This window comes from Kwoniella europaea, chromosome 1, assembly GCF_036810445.1.
Source record: "Kwoniella europaea PYCC6329 chromosome 1, complete sequence".
NCBI classification, from domain to species: Eukaryota; Fungi; Basidiomycota; class Tremellomycetes; order Tremellales; family Cryptococcaceae; genus Kwoniella; species Kwoniella europaea.
Window position 1 is genome coordinate 15,277,501 of NC_089487.1, and position 24,050 is coordinate 15,301,550.

Here is a 24,050-nt window from a genome sequence, read left to right on the forward strand (position 1 = left end):
CCGGCCCGCACCTTGACCGCCAGAACCAAGCGTGCTTCGGGAGCTGGGGAGCTCCATCGACTTGGAGCAGAGCCAAAGCCCCAATCGGTTCGACTTCGACCCGTACCGTCCAGCCTCACCCGCAGACCGAGCTGGGGGCATTACAACAGTGGACTCGGCTCGGGTCAAGCGAGTCGACCAAAGGGAGAACGATGCCGACCCGCATACTTACCAACGAACAACTCCCAGAGCTGGGGGCTTTCCACCGACTCGACACAAGTCCCGTCTGACCATACAGAGAATGGCTCGGGCTCAGTCTGAGCGTGACCATACAGTATCCCGTCTCGACCCGGTCCATCATACAACCGTCTTGGCCAAGCCTGTCCCATACAGCGGATTCGGACTCGGACCGATGACCATCGTTCTGCTCCGCTCCGTCCCGTCCCGGCTCCCACCGTCCAGCCCAGACCAGGGCTGGGGGGGCGTCAACCAACACTTGCACCAAACCCAATCATGGCCGGCTCGAACACCGACTCCCGCTCCGGGTCAAGCCAATAGAGACAAATCTATAGTGCCAACACGCCTTTCCCCGAATATCTCACGAGTCTCGCTATCTAGCACGATGACTAGCTGGACACTTTGAGCCAACGCTTCAAAGCAGACACGTTTAGAATGAGTATTTTGTTTGTACCGGGCAATCTTGCCTTTGATCTTGCCTGTGGTGATTTCTCTGGAACCTCTAGCCCAATTGCTCTGTTCGGGCAGGGAGATCTTTGAATCCGCACAATAACCCAAAACATCCCATTTGCAGTCCAGACCGCGCTCATTGCCACGACACTGGAACAACATCGATATACATAGTATAAATCACAAACCACACAAACAATACCTACACCTACGCATCAGAGCGTGCGTTAAAGCAGTTTCGCGAGATCTTTGGGGGAGGCGGAAGTTTTCAGATAACGATCAAACAGATAGTCGAAGAACGTTGCGTGTGTTTCCAGTTGGATCGGGTATGCAACGCTTGATCGTATCGATCTTTTCAGCCTTTTCACCGCATTTCTCGAGATTTGTCCATATGAGCATAAAACTATGCAGTGGCAGCCTTTTCCATCCAAAATAGGCTTGCCAGTCACGCTGCGAAACAAGCACGGTGAGCTGGTGAACGGAATGATGGGACTAGGGGGAATGCGAACACCTAACTCACCCTCCTTCACTGTTGACAATCGATACAATATTTTGTTTTCCCTCAAAACACCGGATACCCGTTCCATCACTATCATAAACGGCACATCCTCGAAGAGCATCGCTATCACATATTTCGTCAACTGTGAAGGATTGGCAGATGCGATGTAACACACACTCACTTCCCGCCTATGAGATCCCTTAATTGAAGAAAAGCAGTCTCATACCATTCTACACGGAGTTTATTGTAAAGCTCCCGACCAGCCTCCTTGCCCTTACCTACTGCCTTATCGTACCGTTTTCTGTCCGAAGCACAAAGCAAGTTGCAGTTTATGTCTTTCGCTCTGGCGAGCTTGAACAAGGTCACAATATGCTGATAAAGATCTGATGAACGGGCTGCTTCAGCAGAAAAGTCGGCAGTGATCGGGGGAGTGATTTGAATATGAGAGTTGCCGACTTCTCCAGGGAGTTGTGACAATCGATGCAGGTTTGAACGTTCCGAGACAACGACCGAAGGCTCAGACGTTATACCCTGTTCGTTATGAGCTGCACGTGGTTCTTGAGGACGAGAAGGTATTACTTGTATTTGCGTTGCTGGTCGAGCGACGAAATCGGGCAGGTCGTCTTCGTCAATCGAGTCAACCCCAGTGGAGTGAAGTACTGTCGATCTTTGTTCAAACCATTGTAAGAACTGAAGAAGATCCATACGACGACAATCGAATCCATCAGCTTCAGCATGTTGTACTGATTTGGTAGTCGGCAGAAGCTGAATCCTCATAGAGGAACGGTGTTGGCGATGAGAGGTGAAATGCGTTGGGTCATTTATCACAGACCTGAGGAGGAAGATATGATTAGCCATAACTCAGATGTCAAGCGATTACTTGATACTCACCCTTCAGCTAGTACAATCGCTTGCACCGTTTCTAAAGCTGTATTCACCATCTGACATGAAAAGTCCGCCGGCTTCAACAGCACCATGCAACCTTGCAGAATCGAGACGGGGCTATTTCGACTTGTAAGTGCGGATTTGTCGACACCAAAGCAAAAACTTACGCAGTTTTCAGTCTTTGAAGGTGTCCGCGAACGATAACGAGACACATATCATTCGAGATCATCTCTTGCGTTTCGTTATTAAACCATGAAATGTCCCAGGTTTCCGCTCTGCTCCTTCTCAATAATTCCTCCGAATCCCGTCCCGTAATCATAGATTGATTAGAACCGACTACCTTTCTTTTGGAGGATTCTGCAGGATCAAGATCCTCATCTCGATCTCTTTTACGCTTCTTGGCCTTAGATGAATCGTCCCAACCGTTAGGAGGCGAAATCTGGGCATTTGACGTGCGTGAACCACCATTGGGAAGATTGTGAGACGTACTTAATGAGTGATCAACGAGTCCCCATCACGTGTGATCATCAGCAACCTGAGGTCCGGTGCCGGATGGGAGTGTGTTGTGTTTCCCTCGATGATCTACAATCGCGTTCTAAGAGGTGCCAGTTGATCAAGCTGAACAAGGGGTGTATTCGCGGAGGAAAGCTCGGGTATCGGAGAAGGGTAATTGAGAGTGGGAAGTGAAGGTCTCGAGTTGTTGGAACATCGGCCATTGTAGAGGGTCCGACCGATGGGATACGACCTGAAGCTGATGAAGATGGGATGTTGACTTGATTGAAAGCAAGTAGATCGACAGCAGGATTAGGTTGAACGAGATCGAGGTCGGGTTCCGACTTCACCTTTTCGATGATCGGCGACACAGAATTCATTGCATGGGCAAGACTCGTAGGTGCTGGAATCGTGGATAAGGGGACAGGGGATCATTGAGTCACCCGTTTAGGACGCTTGGGGTATGGAGGAAGAGGAGGTTGGTGAGAACCACCGTATGGGTTTAGCACTGGTGGCAATTGTATCGATGTAGGAAATGAGAGAAATATGTATATTGTATGTATGAGTTATGCATCCTATCAATCGATATTACATGAGGATTAATACTTACCAGTATCTTGGTCCGATGACATCTTGTCGTCACTATTCTCCGCAGTGCTCATCGCTTCCAAAGGGGATATGCCCAGTCTAAGGTTCGAATCATCGACAGTAACAGGTCGAGAAGGAAAGTGATTGACACTGGTGGACATATTTGTCTTGGCAGAGACTGGAAAATTGCCGTCAGTGGATGAGGAGTTGCGCATGTGAGCTGAAGTAGCAGAGGTTAACTGAAGAGATGGCGGGTTACGAGGGATATCCATGATGTCTTGCGATCTGACCGTGGTAGTTCGGTGCGCCTCGAAAGGTACGCCTAAAGCAAGAGCAGCGAAAGGGGAATTGACGTCTGAGCAGGTATTCATTTTGTGGAATCGAGAGAAGTTTTTATGAGGAGTAGCTATAAAGGTATAGTATATCTTGAATCAGTAGTGATACCGTATACCATTTGATAAGTTAGGTAATACTCACAATTGGACGTTCCGGTGAGAGAAACTGAATGTCTTGTTGTAGCTAAAAGCGATGTTGACAAGGAGGAGGTATCTTGATATTCTTCGATGGATCAGAATGTAAATCAAAAAGAAAAAGAAAAGAGAGATCAATTGATCAATCAACTTATAATGATAGCTCAAACAAAAGAACATTTTCGACTCGTCGCTTCAGGCATCACTCAACCAGCCCAAGTCGCTTTGATTCCAACATCCGGTTCAATGGGTGCAGTTTGATCACTTTCAAAGGCCATTTGCGGATCTAACAGTGACATTACAACGCGTCATTCGGGTTGTCGAGACTCGTGATCCATACTACTGCAGCGAATATGATGCCATCATGGTCCGTGTCAGCCAAGGAAAGAGGAGTGGAACTGTCATTAAAAGAGAGATGAAACGCATATAGTCCCTGACTCACGGTGATAACAACGTTAACTACCATCAATCACTATCATAAATCACCTTACGATATCTCTATCCCCATTTCTTTGTTTCAGCTACGATACTGGGTCCCTTCGGAGTCGATGACCATCTTGGGTACCTATCGAGATTCTTGTGGGGAGGGAGAGCGCAATCTCGGACAGCCGAATCAATTCAAACGCAGTAGGCATGATCAATGCTGATTTCAGTATCTCTCATCGTTCATGGTGTGGTATTGCAGGACGGCCGAGTCTATCATGCGGTGTACTTGCGTTCGATTGCGCATCTAACAGATAGGAACAGAGCAAGCTTCAGACCTTTGTGTGAGTGAGATTAAAACTTGACTCTGTACACTTGTTGCGGTGCTGAGCGCGAGAGGATCCTGCACGTGGCAGTGGCGTGACAAATACATGTCTTTTGTGAGACCTATTCGAAAGGTCAGAGAGAATTGAAACCCACCAGAGTACGAGCTATTCAGAGATTTCAGTATTGACTGAGAGGGTAGGTATGCTGCGTGTCATACCGATACCTATCTGCCCAGCGATAACGGATGCTGGCAGGACTGGCGCGGCTGTGCAGACCCTCGAACGAAATGAAGAGATATGATGATGATGATGATGATGACAATGGTGGTGAACAGAATGATACTTACCAGGCCATATCGAAGGGAGGAATCTCGAGTTTCGCCTTCCGTACTCACACCTCGCAGGTAAGTGATGTATGTAGCATGTATAATATGCTCACAAGCGCTTGGCATTGTACAGACATTTCGATTGATCCCAATGTTGTTTCGTTATGTGAGTTGGACGATCAGGTGCAAGCACCCCGCTTCCCACGATTGGGACACTGGATTTGCAGGTGGTCTCGCCTCGGAAATCACCGGGTTGGTATTTCGCCAAGCTGAATTAACGATGACACGACTGAGAGTATTTGTGCTTTACATCCTGAACGGTTAACCTTCAATGAGGACTCATCCTGTCAAATGACAGTGATGATGAAAGGCATTGTACGATGCCGGGCATGATCCCTTATATCGATGCCCTTGACAAAAATCTAGGTGATGCGATATTGAATGTGAAGTCGATGAATGACACAGAGATGGACGACGGGTATCGCATTCATGCTGGGTATATAGGTACAATGAAATGATATGTGAGATCCTAAGGTTATAACAAGTCGAAGTCGTCGAGCTATTTTGACATCCATCATTATGATCAGCAAAAGCATCTGGGGGTGGATAGATGGATAGACAAAATATTTCAAACATTTGCTTATTGATATATGCCCACACTTACCTCGTCGTTGTACTTCATGATAGTTCTCTTTCTCGCACTGGTGTCTACCCAAGTGACGAAGTCTTCCATGTGACGAGTGATCAACATCGCTGGGTCTGTCACGGGCGTAGGTCCCACTCGGACATGCCCTTGCTCGATTGTTTCAACAGCCTACTCGAAGAGGATCAGCTACATATGTAGGACCAAAATATGAATGAAGTGGGCGTACATCTGAAACAGTTTCTGCCATTTTCAACCTTGCCACTACCACTGCCAGTCTTCTCCTGGCGATCGACGATACAGTGACTTTGTTTTCGATATCCGATGGTTTGGCACCGACATCTGTTCCCGTCATTTACAGATACATGATCAGTCCTGACTTGATTATTGTCAAAGAAGGGGATTTCCCGGACTCACCTAAAATACCCATATCATACAATTTATTCAACATCTCCGTCTCTCTCTGTTCCCTATACGGATCTTTCGATGGCAATAACGATAGTTTGTGAATCAATGATCGGAGAGAACCGCATATCTTGTTATATCTGCAAAGTGAGAGTCGATCAGTGTCTGTTTGTTCGCTATTCGATACAACTCGAATATCGATCAGGTGCTAAGAAAGGACACTCACTTATGATAATCCTCTCTATCCTGTATATGATACTTTCTCATCACCTTGACCTCTCTCAACGAAGCATCCTGTTTCCACTATCCGAAACAGTCAAGTCAGCCGATGTGGAGGTCTTGGATCAATCAGAGGGAAGGAAGGGAAAATTGTCCTAACAATCACTGATGAGCGAAAGTAAGACTCACGTTGAGGAAATCGACCTTCTTGAGCAGCTTCTGCTCGTGGTGTTTGAGTTGACGCATGGTTGGCTAGGCGTGATGTATGAGGTGAGATGCGATAAGGGGTTGAAGAGTTAAAGATGAGTGAGAAGATGATGGGTAGTTGAAAGTATCTGAGTAAAATTAAGTGGTGAGGTGGAAGATGATCGTGTTACTGTGTTGGGATAAAATCCAATTAAAACTAAAACAATCCACCGATACACCAGCTCATCCAAAAATATATCATCATGTTACTACTACTACTGTAACCATAGACAGACCTCCATTCACCAATCATCCCATATACATATATCATCCACATACCCTCCCTCACTCTCATCACCACCCTCACCCGCACTCCTCTGCATCTGTCATAGCAGACCCAACTCAACCGGCTACATCCCGCAGAGTAGTGGCATACCCGTCACGGATACATACGGCATCAAAAGAAAAAGAATCAAGCGACCTAATCAACCCTCGGATCCGTTAGATCATCTTTCTGGCATTCGAGTAGGAGCAGGGATCTTGAGACCGACACACCATCCTATCAACGACGCAGACACCACCCCGAGGTGTGTACACGTACGGAAACAAGGTCCACATAAGAGAAAGGAAGGGTGTGTGAGGTAGTCAGTGGGTGGCAAGGATCATTATCATTATCATTGTCATTCTTTCAGCCAGAGATAGGAAAGTCGAATCAGCTCAGGTGAGCCATCATCGTCCTCATCTCCAGTCTTCTCACAATCCTTCCGTTTACTCATGTCTTCTCCTTCTCTTAGATTTGTCACCTACGGCATTGCCTCCCTGTCCAACCTTTCATCTCCACATTTCATACTCAGCAGTCAGACCAAAAAAGCCTGAGCGAAGGTGAATAGAAAAGTTCTTTCATCTCTTCTTGCCCTACCCCTACCAAGTGAGTTTGAACGTTTTGCTCATCGTATAGATGACTTCTTTTCAATATCTCGACTTCTTTCTCAATAATCTACCCTTCATTCTTCGCCCCACTTGCATTGCATGATGATGCGTCATCCGCATTGCATATCTATCCTTTCTTCTTCTGCATCGCTATCGGTCTAGACCTGTTCGGTCATTCCAACACAGTTTTTCATCAACCCCGCTTCTTTTCAACTTGATCCAAAGATGTCATCCTCTGCTCAGCTACCTACTCGTATCCACATCCTTTCACCTTCATCACATTCACATGCTCTTTTCATGTACATGGCTTGTTCCCATCCCCACTAAACCCCCTCTTGACCAGACTCTCCTCATTTCGATATACATAAATAGTGCTGACTCCACCGCTTTTGTGTCCCTCTCGTTACCCTGTGCGACTTCATCGTATCCACTGTCACTCATTCACCTACACCCATCGATTATCATCGTTGCTATCTGTTATCTTCTTCATCCGCATCATGATTGTAGTCCCGTTCTCTCCGACATCAGCAGCGACCTTCCCTCATTTGGCTCCGTATCACCTATCTCCCAACATGTCGAGTACCGAGCAACAACCATCAGCGTTCAATGCTCTCGGTTCATACGCTGATAGGATCAAAGATGCTAATGGTAATCCCACCAAAACCACCTCTTCCCCTGGATCATCAGCTCCCCTCGCACCCAACGGTGATACCATCAAAACCGATTCTCCATCTCCTTCAGCAACTCCCTCGTCATCGTCATCATCAACAGTAAAGTCTCGTCCAATGAAATCGTCACCTGCTTCCGTTGAACCCAGCAAAGAGACCGAACAAGATGGAACATGGGAGACAGTCAAGTCGAGTAGGCAGCGCCCTCGTCAGCAAGAAGAAAAGGAGAAACATGGTAGTAACTCTAAGAACTGGAGAGATAGATCACACCGTGAAGGACAAGGTCAAGGATCAAGTCAAAAACAAAAAACGGGTGATGAAGCAGAGAAGAAAGGGGGACAAGGGAAATCGCACAAAAAGCATGGTCATCAAGCTACCCCATCCGCATCGGCAACTCCATCGAGTGGTGCAGCAACCAAACCAGCCACAACGATATCAGCTCCAACGAAACCGGCTTGGGGAGCTACAACGCAGTCTGCAAAAACTGCAACTGTGAGCTCGGATGCCGCTGAAAATCCCAAAGAGAATGGTCAACAAAGCCAAACGGTCCCCTCTTCGCCTTCTCTGAATGGCACAACTGTCACCGCTAATTCTGTCTCGATACCTCCTTCCATCGGTTCACCCAACCTCTCATCCGAAACCGCTTCGACGTCGACGGCGAATGCAAGTGTGTTGTCGAAAGCCGTCGATAAACTCGAAGAAGAGGGAAGTTGGCGTGCTAGACCGAAATCTAAAGTAGAAGATATACCTCAACCTGCACCTCAACCGGTTCAACCGAGACAGGCTGCTCCTCCCCCAGCAGTGAACGCTTGGGAAATGAGGAAAAAGTCGATGGCTCCTCCTGCAACTACACCTGCATCTACACCAGCACCAACAAGCAGGACACCGAGTCAAGCGAAACCTGAACCAAAACAATCTGCAAAAGAAACGGTGCAGAAATCGATACCGAACGGTCACGTCAAAGTTGAAAGTACTTCCAAACATAAGAAAAAGACTGCAGCTCGTGCGACCTCATCGGCGTTACCTCCACCCATACACGATGCTGCTCTTTGGCCAGATGTTCATCAAGCTGCTGAGGTGGCAAAAGCCGGTGAAGAAAAGAAAGACAGAGCAAAGGATAGACTTACCAACGAGGAAACAAGCGCGACTGAGGATAGTCCGGTTAGTACAGGAACAGGGAGTGAGTAGATTTCTCTTTTTTCAGATATATTTATATATTGCGTGCTAATGTACGATCGTAGAAAAACCGAAATGGACTCCTATCCCCGCATCGGAGCTACTAGCTGCTGTAGATCAAGTAGCCGAGAACAACCGTCGACAGAGTCGAGCAGAAGCTAATGCGAAGAAGAGAGCTTCAGCTTCGAAAGCTGAGAATGAAGCTTCAGGATCTGCCAATAAAGGTGGAAAAGCTAAGAAGGGTGCCGTGCAAACTGGTGAAGCTAAGAAAGGAGGTGCTAGAGCCGGACGAGCTGGATCCACAAGTGAATCCAAATCGTCATCAATACCGAACAAGCAGTTAGCCGAGTCGACGGCAGGGGAAACCACTCTGGAAGAATTAAACAACGATGATAGCAACAAGAACGATATTGTTAATGGCGAAGTTGAAAATTCTCTCTCTCGACAAACAAGTAAACAAAGTAAAGCCGGATCACCCAAAAAGGGCGAACAAGCTCAGTTACCATCAACGAACAAAGATACTTCTCCTCATCTACGGTTCGGCAGTGGACCTTTACAATCTCGACCCATGACCGGAAGCAATACCGCACCGTTACCTCAACATGGATTCAATCATAACACCAATAACACCTTACCTAGAGTACCTAGAGGCAGGGATGGCAGAGCGTCATTTAACGGCAGAGGTAGAGGAGGCTTCAGAAGCAATTCGGCGATCGCCCATCCACATAAAATGCATCCTGGATTTGGTTCACCCCCCTTAGGAGGAGCTTCCGGTTTACCCATGGATGGATTCCCCAACCCCAATGCTAACACCGTGCAGAGAGGTTTCGTCAATATGGGGTTCCAATCTTTCTACCCTGTTCAAGGATACGGTCAGACTACCGCTGGACCTGGAATATACGATCCAATGCAAGCTCAGTATGGCGCTGGTGCGATGTACAGAGCTGGCTTACCACCTCCACCAATGCCTCAGACAGTTGTGCCCAATTTAGATGCTACTAGGTTTTACGTTCTGGGACAGGTCAGTTCCTCCACCTAAAATGCAATTGACATCCGGAAAATTCTTGCTGATGGTTTTGCTTCAGATCGAATATTATTTCAGTATGCAAAATCTTGCTATGGACTTCTTCCTTCGTCAACAGGTAAGTCCAATCAGCCAGCCACGACTGTTCAGTCTGACTAATGATTTTCTTTTCTCACAGATGGATTCTGAAGGATGGATTGACATATCAATGATCGCATCGTTCAACCGAGTCAAATCATTGACACCGGATGTATCGATGGTCAAGGAGTGCATGGCTCTCTCGTCACTGCTAGAAGTCAAAGAAGATAGTGTAAGATTGGCTGGACCAGATTCTTCGAGATGGGTGTTACCCGATGCTAGAAAGAGCAAATTCGCCAATGAGTCCAATACGAACAATCCGATGTCCCCTTCTCAAGCGACAGAAGAATCCTTATCAGCCGATCAGTCGTTGGTGTCCAATAATGATGATAGTGTTAGAGGGACCAGCTCGACAGCTGCGGATGTGGAAAATGCCTTGATGAAGAGTAGTCATGCTGCGATACCTGCGCCTGCACCGGCAGTGAATGGCGATGTTGAAGTCGGTGAGAAGAAGGAAGGGCAGGTGGAAGCTACGGGAGAGGAGTCGGTGGAGGCTGATGAGAAAAAAGAAGTCTAGGTTCAGCGTTGGGAAAATTAAGATGGTAAGTCAGTCCTGTCCATATTTAAAATTATCGGGAGCTGATCTGTGGCGGGTCTTAGACGTGCATAGCACGTAAAGCTTTATGAATACCTCACAGCGTTCTCCAACCTCAATACTATCCTCCAAATCAAGTACCTCATGATTTCAACGAATCTCAACGCATCATTATTCTTATGCCGGATCGAACCGAATCAACGACGCCCGTCCTCCTCTGTTCGTCATCGCATATATATCACAAATCTTTCTCTCACAAAATGTTCATACCGAGACGTAACACGATACAATGAACTCTAGATCTGTAGATCAAGATCCCTCTTTCTCTTTTTCTTCTCTTTTTGCATCTTCATCTTTTCAATCTACATCAGTCAGTCGTCTCCCTTTTGCATAACACAAGCATTTTTTTCTTTTTTTCCATTACAGTATCTTGTGCATAGTTTTGGTTTTGGTTTACAACTTCCTTTTGTTTTGCTGTATATCATCGTTTCTTTTCCCCTTTCGTTCCTGCATAACCTTTTCTTCGACCTTCGTTTGGCGGATGTACGTGCATACAGTGGAGACAGGGCGATTCATCAATCAACCGATCCACCGAACCCGTCGTGTTTCATTCGTATCGTATGATATGATGAAAAGAAAGGAATGGAAAAGTACCTTGTATATATCACGCTACATTATATGATACTTCTTATATATCATCAACATCATCATTGAGTTTTTAATGCAGAAATGATTGTACAACATGACTCTCCCTGATCCATAGACCATTCGGAATTTGGTCATTAGGTGAATGACGGGTACTCTGCTATTTTCAACCTGATTCCTTAGCTACGAGTGCTGGATACCGTATATCCAAATGCCGATCAAACCATATACACAAAAAGTCTATCTTCATCTATCATCTATAAGTTGTATCAGCAAAAACATCAAATCTTTATAAGAGAACAATATATACAATCATTCTAAACGCCTTCATCTAAATTCCCTATACCCCTCTTTGCCTAACTCTTCGTAACCCTTTTCACCCAACTGTCTCCTACCTTCTCCGCAATCCAACCAATCATCTAAATCCCTAAACTTCAAGTATTGATTCTTGGTATTCACTTCATATTCCTTGTTAGAAGCTATAAGTCTAACTTCGATTTGTCGTTTAATTCGTTCTTGCATGATCATACCTGATTTACCTCTTTCTTTCATCGTACCTATACCCATATTTAATAATTCCCCATCTATATTTTCCATCCCCACTATCTCGATGGTAGTTTCAAGTGGGACTGCTAAACATGCTTTGGCTAGATCTTCGGCTAGACAGAGGTACGAGGTCCAAGTTGGGTTGTAGTTCCTGGAAGAATAGAATGCTACTTGCCATAACGACTGTTTGTCTCCATTCCAATACCTGTTTCTTTGTTCAGGTTGAGTGCTCCTTCCATGTGAAGTCGGAGATGTCAAGAATACGATGGTAAGTTTCGATATGGATTCTAGAGTCTTCTTGTAATGGAATATGTTGCGATACCCTTCATAATCTTTCGAATCGTATGATCTTCCAGTAGGTAAGACGATAGTCAATTCGCTTAGACCTATGGGTAATCCACCGGAAGATTTGATCTTGGTCGAAACAGTATTGATATGACCCATCATGGGAGGACTAGCCAGAGCGGGAGAAGTAGTGGTGGGAGTCGGTGTATGTCTCGTCACCGTTGCAGTAAGACCCATTGGTGAACTGGTTTCAATCGTCGTAGATGGGAAAGCTGTAGGTAAAACCACCAGAGGTGATCTAGCACCGATAATTATCAATCTTTCTAATTCCAATCCTTCCAATAACGGACAAGCTGATCCGAATCTTGGACAGAACAATAGATGATAATCGTATGCGTCTGCCAAGATGATTCGTAGGGTTGACAGCCGCGGCATGACTCCGTTGAGAGGTACAGGTGGACAAGAGATTGGGAGTGCCTTCGCAGGAGGAGGGGGCGGGGTGATCAGAATAGGTGTAGTAGGGTTGGATCTTTTGCCAAATGAGAATATAGATGATGAAGATGAATTTCTAGAGTGTGAATGTGACAATATAGAGAGTTTTTTGAGATTACCAAAATAATCTTCTGGTTCTTCCGAGTCGGAATCTTGACAATCACCATCATCATCACCATGAGAATGTAAGGTGATACTTTCTGTATGTCTCAATAGACGATCTTTAAACCTCCTTCGACCAATTGATATCTTCCCAGTGGTATTTTCGTATAACAGTGTTGATCCTACCAATCTATCCCACATGTCTTTGGGTGATTCGAGAGTCAGATGTTGGTAGAGGATCGTTCCAGCCAGATTGAAAAATAACCTCGATACGGTCAAGCAGTTTAGCAGAACATCGTCGGAGCAGAAGGAGAGGATACGAATGATGACATTTGTAGGAAGATGATGAGGGACGTAACGACGCTTGGTATATGCTAGAGCCATTGGTATGATCAGGGTACACGCTGAGCGGATATGAACCATCGCATCTGGAACAGTCAGATAAGGATGCTTAGTCACTCACATGATCGTCTCTCTAGACTCGCACTTGATTTCGGTCTGGGTAAGATTTCTGATAATCTACTTGAAGGTCTTGCTACTTTGTTTCCAAACCCAAACACTTCCTACATGATCGTAACACAGAGTAAATCAGTGTTTGTACTATAAAGAACTGCATTCATGACTGTTCTCATGCGTATTCAAACTTGAGTTGATGAGAGGTGGACATCCTCCACTTGCCTATGCCGTAAATCCAAAACAAAGATAAAAGATAAACTTACAGCCAAATCAGCGAAACTCCTGGATTTCATCTTATGGTATTTACCGCTGTTGTCTATCTTTTCTGTTTCCTTCGATCTAGGCTGAGGATATGGTTGGAGTGATGCCGAAGAGGAAGAAGGAGTATCGTGGAGTTTCTCCCAATGCATCAGAGGACGGCGAGGGAATGAATCCGTATCCATCGTATATATATGCTTTTCTCCCTTCCCTTCGTTCTCAATGCCAACTTGCCCTTGTCCATCCCCATCCCCATCAACAGTATGAGTCTGGTGTAGGTGTAGGTGCATGTTGCGGATGCTGAATGACGAAAATTTTCGACATCCGCTTGTAATTGCTGTTGGCTGTGTTTGATCGTTGGGTTCTGACCAGGTGGTTCCAGAACATCTACATGATAATCTGTGAGAAACAAGGGAGATAAGAGGGAATGACAAGAACAAACAAGTTACCCTTTGTCTACGTCGATCCCCTCCCCTCCCCCTTCCCCTTTCCCTTCCGTATCCTTGTACCGCCGGGGTATATCATACAGCATACAGCATACAGCATGCAACGCACGGACCACCGACCCCCAAACACCCATGCATGTCACATGAGAGATGAAATGCATATACATATACATGGGAGGTTGATGATCACAGGATACATATATACATATACAACAGAGGCATATCAGACCACCTCCCTCATACCTTGTCGCTTTCCCCCTTGGACGTCTCATCATCGCACCCACTTGTGCTCCTGAGCTATACCTTGCACCTCGAGGTAACCACCATGTCCCTATAACACCTGTACACCTTATCTCTATCAAGTCTACTAATACTTGTACTTCCCCACCTGGCTTATCTGTCATGAATCAGAGAGAGAGAGATAGATAGATAGATCAGTATTCCGGTTCGATAGGATGCACGCTAGGTCCAGGTCCACTCCTCCATAGTTTCAATATCAACCATAACACCACGATGGCTCCTACGATGTATGCGATGGTTCTATATTGGCGTAATGTAGAGGTGGACGCCATGGTTCGGGAGTGATGGCGCGAGGTGGAGAAGAGGGAGGAAGCGAAAGAGGTGAATGAGTTGGTCTATCGATTTTAGTCATTCGATTAGCGTGAGATACGAACATGGAACGGTACATATGAAGAGTACAGGACTTGGAAATCAATTGATACGTACTGTTCTATCGAGCTGCAATTGCAATATGATTAGCTATCGTCTTCCACTCTCTGCCAATGATTGTAGACGAAAGATGACAACTCACCTGATCATTCTGTCTATTCGCATCGTCTAAGATATCAATAGTCACCTATACGTTCAGGATCAGCATGATCCTTATACTACATAGTGATCCATGATTATGATGATGAATCACCGTCACTCCTACTAGATATGTTTATCGGCCTGTATCCGTACCGCATATGAAGAGGAGAGCAGTAACGGCGCAGAGTCAACTCACAGATCTCAACGACTTGATCTTACTATGCAACGAATTCAATTCCTCTTCATTCTGATTCTCGAGTGTCTGTTCGGCAGCACTATACATTTCATAGTGGTGTTAGCATTCAAGTTGCAAGCGTATGATCACGGATCAACGACTCACCTTGGCATTTTGATCGATCAAGGTGAAGGTAACGACCGAAGAGCAGGTCGACGTGTCTGTGACGGTATTCTTTGTATTGCTGCTGGCACCAAATTCCCTGCTCCTGGTACTGAAGATGTCTATGTAGGTATTTGTTGCGGTGAGTGATTAAGCCAAGAATTGCGGGAAGAGAAGTATTGTTGGTAGATGGTCAACAACGATGGAAGCTTAAACTGACACGCGACATCTCTCGTTTTACAGTGGCAGCTTACATCCAGTAGCTTATTTCTTTGGTGGGTATCCCCAGATATCCAGACAGCTTGTTGGATATATATTCATCATGATATGCATACGTATATTGTATGTACAAGTCGCCTGCATCTACGTCTCCTGCTGTATCAGCATCACCAAGCCTACACCGCCTAATAAAGCATATTTCAATTGGGGGAAATCGTTCTGCGAGTTCATGAGAAACGGTCAGCGTCTTATGAATTTGATGTGGACGTCCGTCCCTGTTCGTGGTTGACTTACCATAGCTATAGTCACATAACCTATATAGGGTAAAAACCTAAGACATCAATTGGTCGATTAGTCCACATCCTCTTTGACCTTACCAAGGACACTCGTAAACAAGTACACGTACCCTCTGACTTTCCCAATGATATGCTTCCTCTGTATCCATTCTATACCGTTATACAACGTTATATCGTCTCCTGGATTATTATCCCCTTTGGTCAAGAGAAGTTGAGTGGTGTTGCTGAACCATACTCATGAGCTGGATGTCGCTCAGAAAGTGAAGATTAATGGACAACTCACGAAATATGGGATTCTATCACTCGATGGACTATCGGTATATCTGCGCCGGGACTGTGGGATAGGAAGCATTAGCATCTGAACACCACCAGCAGCAAAATAGACAAAGATGACAAGCAGCGAGTTAACTTTGCTCAATGTTTCACCATGAATGTTGATATAATTAATCAGAAGGAGTGGATATATGAATCTGCCCAAAAACAAATTTGACATGATGTCCCAAAGACTAAAAGGGAAGAGAAAGGAATTTAGAAGACATAACTCACATCTTGTAGACCGTTATATCCCCAATTTCATACGGTACATCGGCAGGATTCGTCAAGAACAATATATCTCCTCGGTAGAAAGCAGGTTCCATCGATCCGCTAGTATCACACACACCCCACCACTTTACGTTAGCTATCATCATCATCGCTGTCATAGGATTGAGGGGAACATACGAAAGTACTACCACTATAGGTGATTCCGAATTTGTGATGAGACATAATCCCTTCCACATCATCAAACCGGATGATACGACTGTCAAAAGGTTGAGCGCTTGGAATAGGAGCTATTAAGGTAGAGTTGAGGATGATGACATGCGAAAATGTCGAACAGGATGATAAGCAGGTTACACTTTATCAGCTCATATCATTACTACTGCGATTCGTTCTTGTTCTTCAGAGAGACCGTTAACTCACCCCTTGGACTCCCAATGTCCTCAAACGGGCTATCTCGTTTGAGAACATCTTGAATAGGATATCTTTCGAAAATCACCACCAGACAGTGTGAAGCTATTGCTACTGCTATCTGATCCGGCCGCTAGAGGGGCAAAAGATAGGTATGTATAGATCAAGGAGTCGAGATGTATTACCAAGGATCATATCGTTCTGACATGCATGAATCCGTCGTTGATCCACGTCTCAATCGTCAGTCAACAGACGTGTTCCTGTAATGGATGATAACACCCACGTGGACTGAGTGTGCAGCTCTTATCTACAGGCAAAGAAGTCCACGTCACTGCCATTCGATCGATATCTTTGACTCACTCACGTTGGAACACTTTACTGTAACTTGTAACCTTTCACCTCCTTCTCCTTCTCTTCCTTGCCATCATCCCCGCCCTCTACCTCCCACTTTATGCGTCTTGCACACAGACTGTACAAGGCCATACCACCTTCATCCTCCTTCTTAACGAGAATCAAACAAACAGCTGCTACAGCAACAGACAAAATGTCGTTAACACCCGACCAACCCTCCAAGACTCAATCGGGAGCCATGACCCCCGGTGCGATCGCAACGGAACTATCCAAGCTCGACTTACCTGCTCCGAGCGGTCTCAAGTTAACTCTCCCGGCGGATCCTAAATCCCCCTTAAGTGCTGGAGCCGGAGCTGGACCAAATAGCGCTTTATCTGCTGGGGGGAATTCCCTCTTCTCTCCAGTCGGAACAGATGATACAGGTGATATTTCTGGACCTGAACCGGAGGCTTTGACCGTAGCAAGGAGAAAAGCAAGATCCGAAAGTGTCTCTGAACAATTATCTACTACGTTGTCGGAAATGAAATTACCTCAACCTGAAAGGATCTTCGGTCCGTCAGACGATCAGAACGCTCAAGATCAAGGTTCAGAGAAGAAACAGGGTGTATCACCTGAAGAATGGGATAAAGTGAAATTGGATGATGAAGTACCCGAAGCTGTGAAAGAACCTAAGAGGATGACTCATAGTAGACATACTTCCAGAGCGTAAGTGCAGACTCCTTTCGAAGTATTTGACATTTGAACTAAATTATGACAAGAAAGAGACTAACACGTGTATCTTGACCTCCTTTATATAGCGACGCAGCCGTCCCAAGGACACCTACGATCAAAGAGGACCCCGAGCCTTCTTCATCTTCCCAAAACGTAGCCAAGGAACAGAAAGTCACACCGTTCGATGTGGAAGGTGAAGTCGATGCGGATGGTAAAGATCTCGGAATGTGAGTTGAGTCTGAATCTCGTATTATAGGGCGAGAAAAATTGTCTACTCGTCAACCAAGGCGATGCCATTCCCTTGATAACCCAAGTGTATCTCGCAATCAATCATGCTGACTGGTTCTCTCCTATGTCTCATAGCGATTACGATAAACTCACGAAACGTTTCGGAGCATCTTTGATCTCTCAGGAATTATTAGATAGATTCGAGAGGTTGACAGGTCAAAAACCTCATCCCTTATTGAGGAGAGGTACTTTCTATTCCCACCGGTAAGTTATACTTACTCACTTTCCCAACTCCTCAATATAATGCCTAAAGTGTGGCTGTAAGACAATCAAGCTGATCAAGCTGACGTTGACTTCCCGTGTCCTTGGTATAGTGATTTCAACTTGATACTTGATCGATACGAGAAAGGACAACCGTTCTATCTGTACACCGGTAGAGGTCCATCGAGCGATTCGATGCATATGGGTCATCTGATTCCCTTCATGTTCACTGCGTGAGTTCGGCTGACATTTGCTATCGACTGTTGACCAGAAGCTGATGCTACACTATTATAGCTACTTGCAGAGAGTGTTCAACGTCCCTCTTGTGATTCAAGTAACAGGTAGGTAACACACTTCGCTCATCTAACAACGATCCCGATATGAGCTGATCATCTCGCCCATTTCAGACGACGAAAAATACCTCCTCGAACGAGACATAAAGAAACAAGCCGAACTTATGAAGAAGATCAAAGGAAAGAAACCTCTCGATCTGTTGAGGCATTACAAGAAGATGGGTCAAGATAATATCAAAGATATCATCGCTTGTGGTTTCATACCGGAGAAGACGTTTATCTTTTCCGATTTGGCTAATGTTGGGTGAGTCAGGGGAATCTTTTGTCAAAATGATACCTCTATCATTTGAGGTAGAGATAATACGCTTCTAGTCGTGCATCCACTGCTCTGGCTGGGTTGTCGTCAGCTAACATACCTGATTGTCTTCTCAGCGGTGCCTTCTACGAGAATGTGGTACTTATGGCTAAAACCATCACCCAAAGTCAAAGTAGAAATGTGTTCGGTTTCACTGACTCGTAAGCTAGGTGGAGATGCCGTTTGCCTCGTGTATTGACTGACGTTTATGACATAGCGACAACATCGGAATGTTCCATTTCGCAGCTGTCCAAGCTACACCATCCTTCTCCAATTCCTTCCCTCAGATCTTCGGTGCTCGAGACGATATCCCAGCTTTGATCCCTTGTGCCATTGACCAGGATCCTTATGTGAGCTCTTTTTGTCAGAATTATCGGTCCATCGATAGACCTCATAGCTGACAATGAGTAACTCGTTTAGTTCCTTCTCACAAGAGACGCAGCCGATAAGTTGCATTACAAGAAACCCGCATTACTCCACTCCAAATTCCTTCCCGCTCTCCAAGGAGCCGGTACCAAGATGTCCGCCTCCAAGGAGAACACCGCCATCTTCATGACCGATGATCCCAAGAAGATCGCCAAGAAGATCAAATCTCACGCTTTCTCTGGCGGTGGTGCTACACAGGAGGAACACAGGTCGAAAGGAGGTAATCCCGATGTGGACATCGCTTATCAGTATCTGAGTTTCTTCGAGGACAGTGATGAGAAGATGGAGAAATTGGCCAAGGTAAGTCCAGATCCACGCAAACGTATCAAACCAATTCGGTTGAGTGTTAGAATAAGGCAATGTTAATCGCTTTGGTCACATGGAACAGGAATACCGAGCGGGTACTTTGAGTACATCAGAGATGAAAGCTGCATGTATCGAGAAATTGCAAGAGGTCGTTGCTGAGTTCCAAAAGGTGAGTCAGCGTGTATTCATGATCATCATAGGTCATAATAGAGTCAAATGTGGCATTGAGCTGACATGTATATCAACAATGTAGAACCGAGCAGAAGTGACCGATGAGAAACTCGCCTACTTCCAAGATCCAACGAGGAAGATTGATCCTCGACCTAAACCCAAGGAAGCGGCTGAAGCTGCGCCTGGTGCATAGGCGGCTGTGGTACTCGCATTGCCAGAAGCAGAAGAAGAAGAGAAGTTAGATATAGATTGGGGTACATACATTCAGTCCGATATATGTAGATTCATACTCATACGATATTCTGATGCAGAAGTACATATAGTGCCACAGTGAGGCTAATTCCGAAGTTGCCACGTGTCTTCGAAGTGTCTATGACACAACCACCTGTCGACCCCAGCACATACGCGTTCAACCATCTCTTCCATTGCTGAAATAAATCATCCTACATCTCACATCTGAAAACAAGAGTCATTATCATCATCTTTATCAGCTGTGAACTCCCTCATAACAGGCTCGGCTGAGATAGGTACATAGCTAGATATATACACAGTCCCCACCTCACCTTTCACTCCTGTTCCGATAATCCCTCCCCCACCCAAAAATGTCAGAACCCGATCGACCAACCTTCGATATTGCCGTACCCTCGACCGATCCAGAGAAGAAGGATCAGGACAAACCCAAGGCCAATGGGGATATCAAGGGGAAAGGTAAAGAAGATGGTGGCAAGGAAGATGATGTTTCGGATATGGTTAGTGTACAGTCCCATTCCTGAGCTGCTATGTTTTGTGGACGTATCAGCTGATTACTTCATATGGTAATAGAGCGAAGAGGATTTGCAGCTGAAAGCAGAGTTGGAGATGTTAGTCCAGAGATTGAAGGTGAGTCTAGTCACGAGCTCTGAGCTTGAGCATCATAAACGCATCATGCCTACTTAGGGGGAGAGAGACAGCTGATGTGGTTTATACCTTGCTATTCAGGAACCCGACACCAATCTCTATCTACCAGCATTAGAATCCCTTCGAACGTTGATAAGAACATCCACGAGCTCAATGACATCTGTACCTAAACCTTTGAAATTCCTCAGACCTTTCTACGAAGAGATGGGCAAGATTAGAGATTCGTGGGAGGAGGGGTTGAAGGAGCAAAGGGTGAGCTAAGGTCTTTTCCGTACAAAACAATATCCTACCTTCGTCCCTCCGTGTGATGGGTTATGAAAGGTTCTTTGTCCAATGACATGAATTAGGGAAGAATCGTGCTGTGATTATCAAAAATGTAAATGCTGACACACCTACATAGTCGCTCCTCGCTTCCATCCTCTCCGTGTTAGCTATGACCTACTCCGATACCGGTAAACGGGAAACTCTCTTTTACAGATTATTATCTGAATCGACTGAAGCTCCTGGCTTATGGGGACATGAATACGTACGACATCTAGCAGCAGAATTGGGTGAAGAGTACAATTCGAATTACGCTAGTGAATTAGATGCGGACTTGGGAGGTGTAGAAAAGCCAGAAGGTCTGAAATATACGACTGAACAGCTGAAAGCATTATCGTTGGAATTGGTCACCTTCTTCCTCAAACATAATGCTGAAGCGGATGCGGTCGATATCCTCTTGGAGTTGGAAAATATCCAGGAGATAGTGGAATTGACGGATGATAAGAATTTCGAAAGGGTTTGTAGATATATGGTCAGGTGAGTTATCAAGTGTCTTGAACCATTTTCTTAAATCATGATGTAAGCTAACGGCGAGATTTTTTTCGTCTTCAGCTGCGTGCCTCTTCTCGTTCCCCCAGATGACTCGGCTTTCCTAGAGACTGCTTCCAAGATATACGCCAAATACGATCGTTATCCTGAAGCTATCGCACTCGCTGTCAGGCTCAACAGTCCTTCTCTGATCCGACAATACTTTGAAGCGCCTAAAAACCCGTAAGCTAACCAATATTCTGTCTTCTGTGTTAAGGATAGCTAACCAATATTTACAGGGTCATGAAAAAACAACTTGCCTACTTCCTTGCTCGAGCGCAAATACCTCTTCATTGGGTTCACACCGCCGAAGGTACCGAATCAGAAGAGGAGGAACAGCCACCTACTCAGGAAGAAGAAGTCCTCGATTGCTTAGGCAATGTGAAGCTCTCCACTCACTTCAGAAACTTCGGTAAAGCTGTCGGAGTAGAAGAACCTAGAGCGTTAGAAGATATATACAAATCGCATTTAGAACCCAATCGAACAACCCAAACTGCGGATTCAGCACGACAGAACCTCGCTTCTACATTTGTCAACGCTTTCGTCAATGCTGGTTTCGGTAATGAAAAGCTCATGGTTAACGCTGCAGAAGGTCAGAGCTGGATCTACAAGAACAAAGACCACGGTATGATGTCAGCTACTGCATCTGTCGGTTTGAGTTTATTATGGGATACCGAATCTGGTATAGATCATATTGATAAATACACTTACTCACCTGAAGAGCACATCAAAGCTGGTGCGCTGTTAGCTACCGGTATCTTCCATGCTGGAATTAGAACAGAATCTGATCTGGCTTACGCCTTACTAGAAGAACATGTGGATAGTAAGAGTTTATCGCTGAAACTTAGTGCAATCAATGGTTTAGGTATAGCATATGCTGGATCGGGTAGAAAGGACATAGCCGAGAAGTTGTTACCTCACGTCGCGGATGAAACCAACACTATGGAAGTAGCTGCTATGGCCGCTCTCGCTCTCGGTTTCGTGTTTGTTGGTTCCGGAGATGGTGAAATCGCAAGTGCAATATTACAGACTATGATGGAGAGGGAAGAAAGCCAATTAGCATCCGAATGGACTGTCTTCATCTGCTTAGGATTGGGTTTGATTTTCTTAGGTGAGCTTTGATCCTGGGCAGTGTCCCAGACTTTATAGCTGACCTATCAACCTACTCGTAGCTACTCAAGAAGATTCAGAGCCTACCGTCGCTACTCTCAAAGTCATCGAACACCCCATCGCGTCCATCGCCGAAACCATCGTTGACGTCTGCGCTTATGCCGGTACCGGAAATGTCCTCAAGGTGCAACAGATGTTACATTTGTGTGCTGAACATGCCGATAAAGCCAAGAAGGAAACGTCGGATGGTGATGCTGCACCCGTAGCTGCTGAAGGAGAAGGTCCAGCCGCTGCTGCAGTGGCCGACGCCGAAGGGGATGTGAACATGTCTGGGGAAGCAACCGCTCAACCTGTCACCGCTCCTACCGGTGGTGAAGCTGGTGCCTCCGCTGCAGCCGGTGGAGACAGTGAAGGTGAAGATAAAGATAAGGAAGAAAAGGATAAAGTGGATTCGCTCAAATATCAAGCCTTCGCTACTATCGGTATAGCATTGATTGCGATGGGTGAAGACGTCGGTGCTGAGATGGCCTTGAGGCAATTCCAGCATTTGGTGAGTCCAGCTAGCCATCTATAACCGACCGATGTGAGATGATGACAGCTGACTGATTGTACAATATAGATGACATATGGTGATCCCGTAATCCGAAAATCCGTTCCACTTGCTCTCGGTCTCATATCAGCTTCTAACCCCCAACTCTCCATCCTCGATACTCTTTCAAAATACTCGCATGACTCCGATTTGGACGTAGCTATAAACTCTATCTTCGCGATGGGATTGGTAGGAGCTGGAACGAATAACGCGAGATTAGCTCAGATGTTGAGAGGCTTGGCTACTTATTATGCTAAAGAACCAGACTGTTTCTTCATGGTCAGGATCGCTCAGGTGGGTTTGGATTTTTCCCTCTTGACCTTATATCAGAGTTGGCCAAGGACTAATTTTCGTTTGAATCTAAAAGGGTCTCGTACATATGGGTAAAGGTACGATAGGTATCAACCCTTACTTCAACGATGGACAGGTGATGAGCAGGACGGCCGTGGCGGGATTATTAGCTACCATCGTATCTTTCACAGATGCTAGGAAGTGTGAGTGATTCAGCGACTCAGGTTGTCGTTGTAAGAAAGTCGGCTGACTCGATTGTGCTTCTTAGTCGTGCTGGACAAACACCACTGGCAATTGTATTGGTTAGTCACAGCGATGTACCCACAATTCTTGATCACCCTGGACGAAGAGTTGGAAGAAAAACCTGTGACCGTCCGAGTGGGTCAGGCGGTTAATACTATTGGTTTGGCTGGAACGAGACATGGTATCAGTGGGGTGAGTGCTCGAACCCTTTGGTCTTCGTTGAATCCGAATTCTATGGCATGATACTGATTCTATATCTTATTTGTTCAGTTCCAAACTCATCAATCTCCTGTGCGAATCGGTACGGGTGAAAGAGCAGAGTTGGGTACAAATGAATTCTTCCCTTATCAATCTGTCTTGGAAGGTTTAGTTATTCTCAAAAAGTGAGTTTACAATAGATTACAGTCATATCTCCCTTCATCAATTGTTCTTGTCTTTCATCTGTGGTCGACACCAACAGCTGATATCGTATACCCTACCTTGCTCAGGAACGAACAATACGATGCTGAAGACACGCAGAATTAAGTAGA

The 24,050-nt window shown here is 45.6% G+C and overlaps 8 protein-coding genes across 8 annotated transcripts; 3 read left to right on the forward strand and 5 right to left on the reverse strand.

The window, feature by feature from the left end:
* Positions 1–1,182: 1,182 nt before the first annotated feature.
* On the reverse strand, positions 1,183–3,501 carry V865_005818 (uncharacterized protein; the record flags this gene model as incomplete). Its single annotated transcript, XM_066229586.1, has 5 exons — positions 1,183–1,288; positions 1,347–1,997; positions 2,057–2,167; positions 2,218–2,538; positions 3,149–3,501. The coding sequence occupies 5 exons, from the start codon at positions 3,499–3,501 to the stop codon at positions 1,183–1,185; spliced, it is 1,542 nt and encodes a 513-aa protein (XP_066085683.1).
* A 1,709-nt stretch (positions 3,502–5,210) lies between these two features.
* V865_005819 (uncharacterized protein) lies at positions 5,211–6,188 on the reverse strand (the record flags this gene model as incomplete). The annotated part of the gene is made up of 6 exons (XM_066229587.1): positions 5,211–5,234; positions 5,340–5,489; positions 5,548–5,660; positions 5,736–5,863; positions 5,950–6,026; positions 6,132–6,188. 6 exons carry the CDS (start codon positions 6,186–6,188, stop codon positions 5,211–5,213), a joined length of 549 nt encoding a protein of 182 aa, XP_066085684.1.
* Positions 6,189–7,630: 1,442 nt separating this feature from the next.
* Positions 7,631–10,581, forward strand: V865_005820 (uncharacterized protein; the record flags this gene model as incomplete). The annotated part of the gene is made up of 4 exons (XM_066229588.1): positions 7,631–8,906; positions 8,968–9,923; positions 9,988–10,044; positions 10,105–10,581. The coding sequence occupies 4 exons, from the start codon at positions 7,631–7,633 to the stop codon at positions 10,579–10,581; spliced, it is 2,766 nt and encodes a 921-aa protein (XP_066085685.1).
* A 990-nt stretch (positions 10,582–11,571) lies between these two features.
* Positions 11,572–13,568, reverse strand: V865_005821 (uncharacterized protein; the record flags this gene model as incomplete). The annotated part of the gene is made up of 3 exons (XM_066229589.1): positions 11,572–13,043; positions 13,133–13,232; positions 13,389–13,568. 3 exons carry the CDS (start codon positions 13,566–13,568, stop codon positions 11,572–11,574), a joined length of 1,752 nt encoding a protein of 583 aa, XP_066085686.1.
* Positions 13,569–14,263: 695 nt separating this feature from the next.
* Positions 14,264–14,987, reverse strand: V865_005822 (uncharacterized protein; the record flags this gene model as incomplete). The annotated part of the gene is made up of 4 exons (XM_066229590.1): positions 14,264–14,464; positions 14,641–14,685; positions 14,836–14,914; positions 14,980–14,987. 4 exons carry the CDS (start codon positions 14,985–14,987, stop codon positions 14,264–14,266), a joined length of 333 nt encoding a protein of 110 aa, XP_066085687.1.
* A 352-nt stretch (positions 14,988–15,339) lies between these two features.
* Positions 15,340–16,499, reverse strand: V865_005823 (signal peptidase I; the record flags this gene model as incomplete). Its single annotated transcript, XM_066229591.1, has 7 exons — positions 15,340–15,414; positions 15,490–15,526; positions 15,602–15,715; positions 15,775–15,825; positions 16,038–16,136; positions 16,212–16,321; positions 16,452–16,499. 7 exons carry the CDS (start codon positions 16,497–16,499, stop codon positions 15,340–15,342), a joined length of 534 nt encoding a protein of 177 aa, XP_066085688.1.
* Positions 16,500–16,983: 484 nt separating this feature from the next.
* Positions 16,984–19,734, forward strand: V865_005824 (tryptophan-tRNA ligase; the record flags this gene model as incomplete). Its single annotated transcript, XM_066229592.1, has 11 exons — positions 16,984–17,495; positions 17,588–17,728; positions 17,865–17,993; positions 18,104–18,223; positions 18,285–18,331; positions 18,398–18,587; positions 18,716–18,799; positions 18,856–18,988; positions 19,059–19,364; positions 19,453–19,539; positions 19,624–19,734. 11 exons carry the CDS (start codon positions 16,984–16,986, stop codon positions 19,732–19,734), a joined length of 1,860 nt encoding a protein of 619 aa, XP_066085689.1.
* Positions 19,735–20,143: 409 nt separating this feature from the next.
* On the forward strand, positions 20,144–24,045 carry V865_005825 (uncharacterized protein; the record flags this gene model as incomplete). Its single annotated transcript, XM_066229593.1, has 12 exons — positions 20,144–20,290; positions 20,364–20,420; positions 20,520–20,690; positions 20,839–21,236; positions 21,312–21,470; positions 21,527–22,398; positions 22,460–22,947; positions 23,017–23,280; positions 23,354–23,480; positions 23,546–23,712; positions 23,791–23,903; positions 24,009–24,045. 12 exons carry the CDS (start codon positions 20,144–20,146, stop codon positions 24,043–24,045), a joined length of 3,000 nt encoding a protein of 999 aa, XP_066085690.1.
* Between the last annotated feature and the right edge of the window lie 5 nt (positions 24,046–24,050).